At 37.3% G+C, this 992-nt stretch overlaps 1 protein-coding gene across 1 annotated transcript in view; it reads right to left on the bottom strand.

Moving 5' to 3' along the window:
* Positions 1-992, bottom strand: part of LOC128875697 (uncharacterized) — a 32,274-nt gene that overhangs the window by 25,051 nt on the left and 6,231 nt on the right. The window contains exons 9-10 of the mRNA XM_054121516.1: positions 709-827; positions 442-640 (exon numbers count right to left, since the gene is read on the bottom strand). Coding sequence (XP_053977491.1) covers positions 442-640; positions 709-827 — 318 coding nt within the window. The remainder of the gene's footprint in view (positions 1-441; positions 641-708; positions 828-992) is intronic.

Below are 992 nucleotides of genomic sequence, written 5' to 3' on the forward strand. Positions count from 1 at the left end.
GTAATGGGAAATGTGATAGAATTGTTAATGCATATACTGTCTACACTAAAATACTGTCTGAGGAGGTTTGGAATAGTTGTTGATGGGAGTAGGAACATCAAATACTGTTAAATATAATTCCCATCTTGTAATGGCGATTGTGATAAAATTGTTAATCCATATACTATCTACACGGCTACGACCAGACCTAACAACGAATTTTCTAAAGAGAATGTGACTTAAATCAGTTGTAGAATCACTTGAAAAGTGTTGTTTAAAGATGAACCCACTCGAAGCTTCAGTAGCCCTCAAGTCTGTAACTCTAGCAATTATACAGATTTCGTTTTCAAATTTTCACACAAAATTCTTCTAATGCATACCGTTCGAAAGATGAGAACAAAAGAAAATCAATTTGCGAGAAAATGTTACAGTGGTCTGCTTTCTTAATGTAGCATAACTCACGAGTGCAGCGTGTTGTAAAGGTGGCTAATTGTCCGTGTATAATATTCGAATCATCGGTGATGTGCAGATCGCAGAAAATCTTATAAGTAGTGCCAGGTTCTAAGTCATCGGTGTACCCAATTAATGTTGTCATGTTCTTAAATATCTTCACGTTGTCTCGGATGCGACGAACATCGGTGTCAGAGTCGTCCATATTTTTCTAACGGAAGTATACATAGATATAAGATGTACAAAAAAGATGTGCAATATTCGCTATGTTGTATTTACCCGTATTACAAATCGATAACTGGAAGATACTAATGTGTATTCCTCTCTAGCTGGAAGAACAGCGCGAACAGTTGTCTCGTTGATAAAGTCGATGTTCGGAGGAGGAAGTGGATCTATGACTTTAAAAAAAAAATGTGCTGTATGCAAAATATACAAGGTGTCCCAAAAGTGTTGGAGGTCCTTGAAGGAGGTGATTCGGGGGGTGATTTAAAACAACTTTTTCCTTAGCGAAAATGTTGTCCGAGGCTTCGTTAAGGAGATATTAACAGGAAACCTCGACCAAT

This window comes from Hylaeus volcanicus, chromosome 4 (genome assembly GCF_026283585.1).
Source record: "Hylaeus volcanicus isolate JK05 chromosome 4, UHH_iyHylVolc1.0_haploid, whole genome shotgun sequence".
Taxonomy (NCBI): domain Eukaryota; kingdom Metazoa; phylum Arthropoda; class Insecta; order Hymenoptera; family Colletidae; genus Hylaeus; species Hylaeus volcanicus.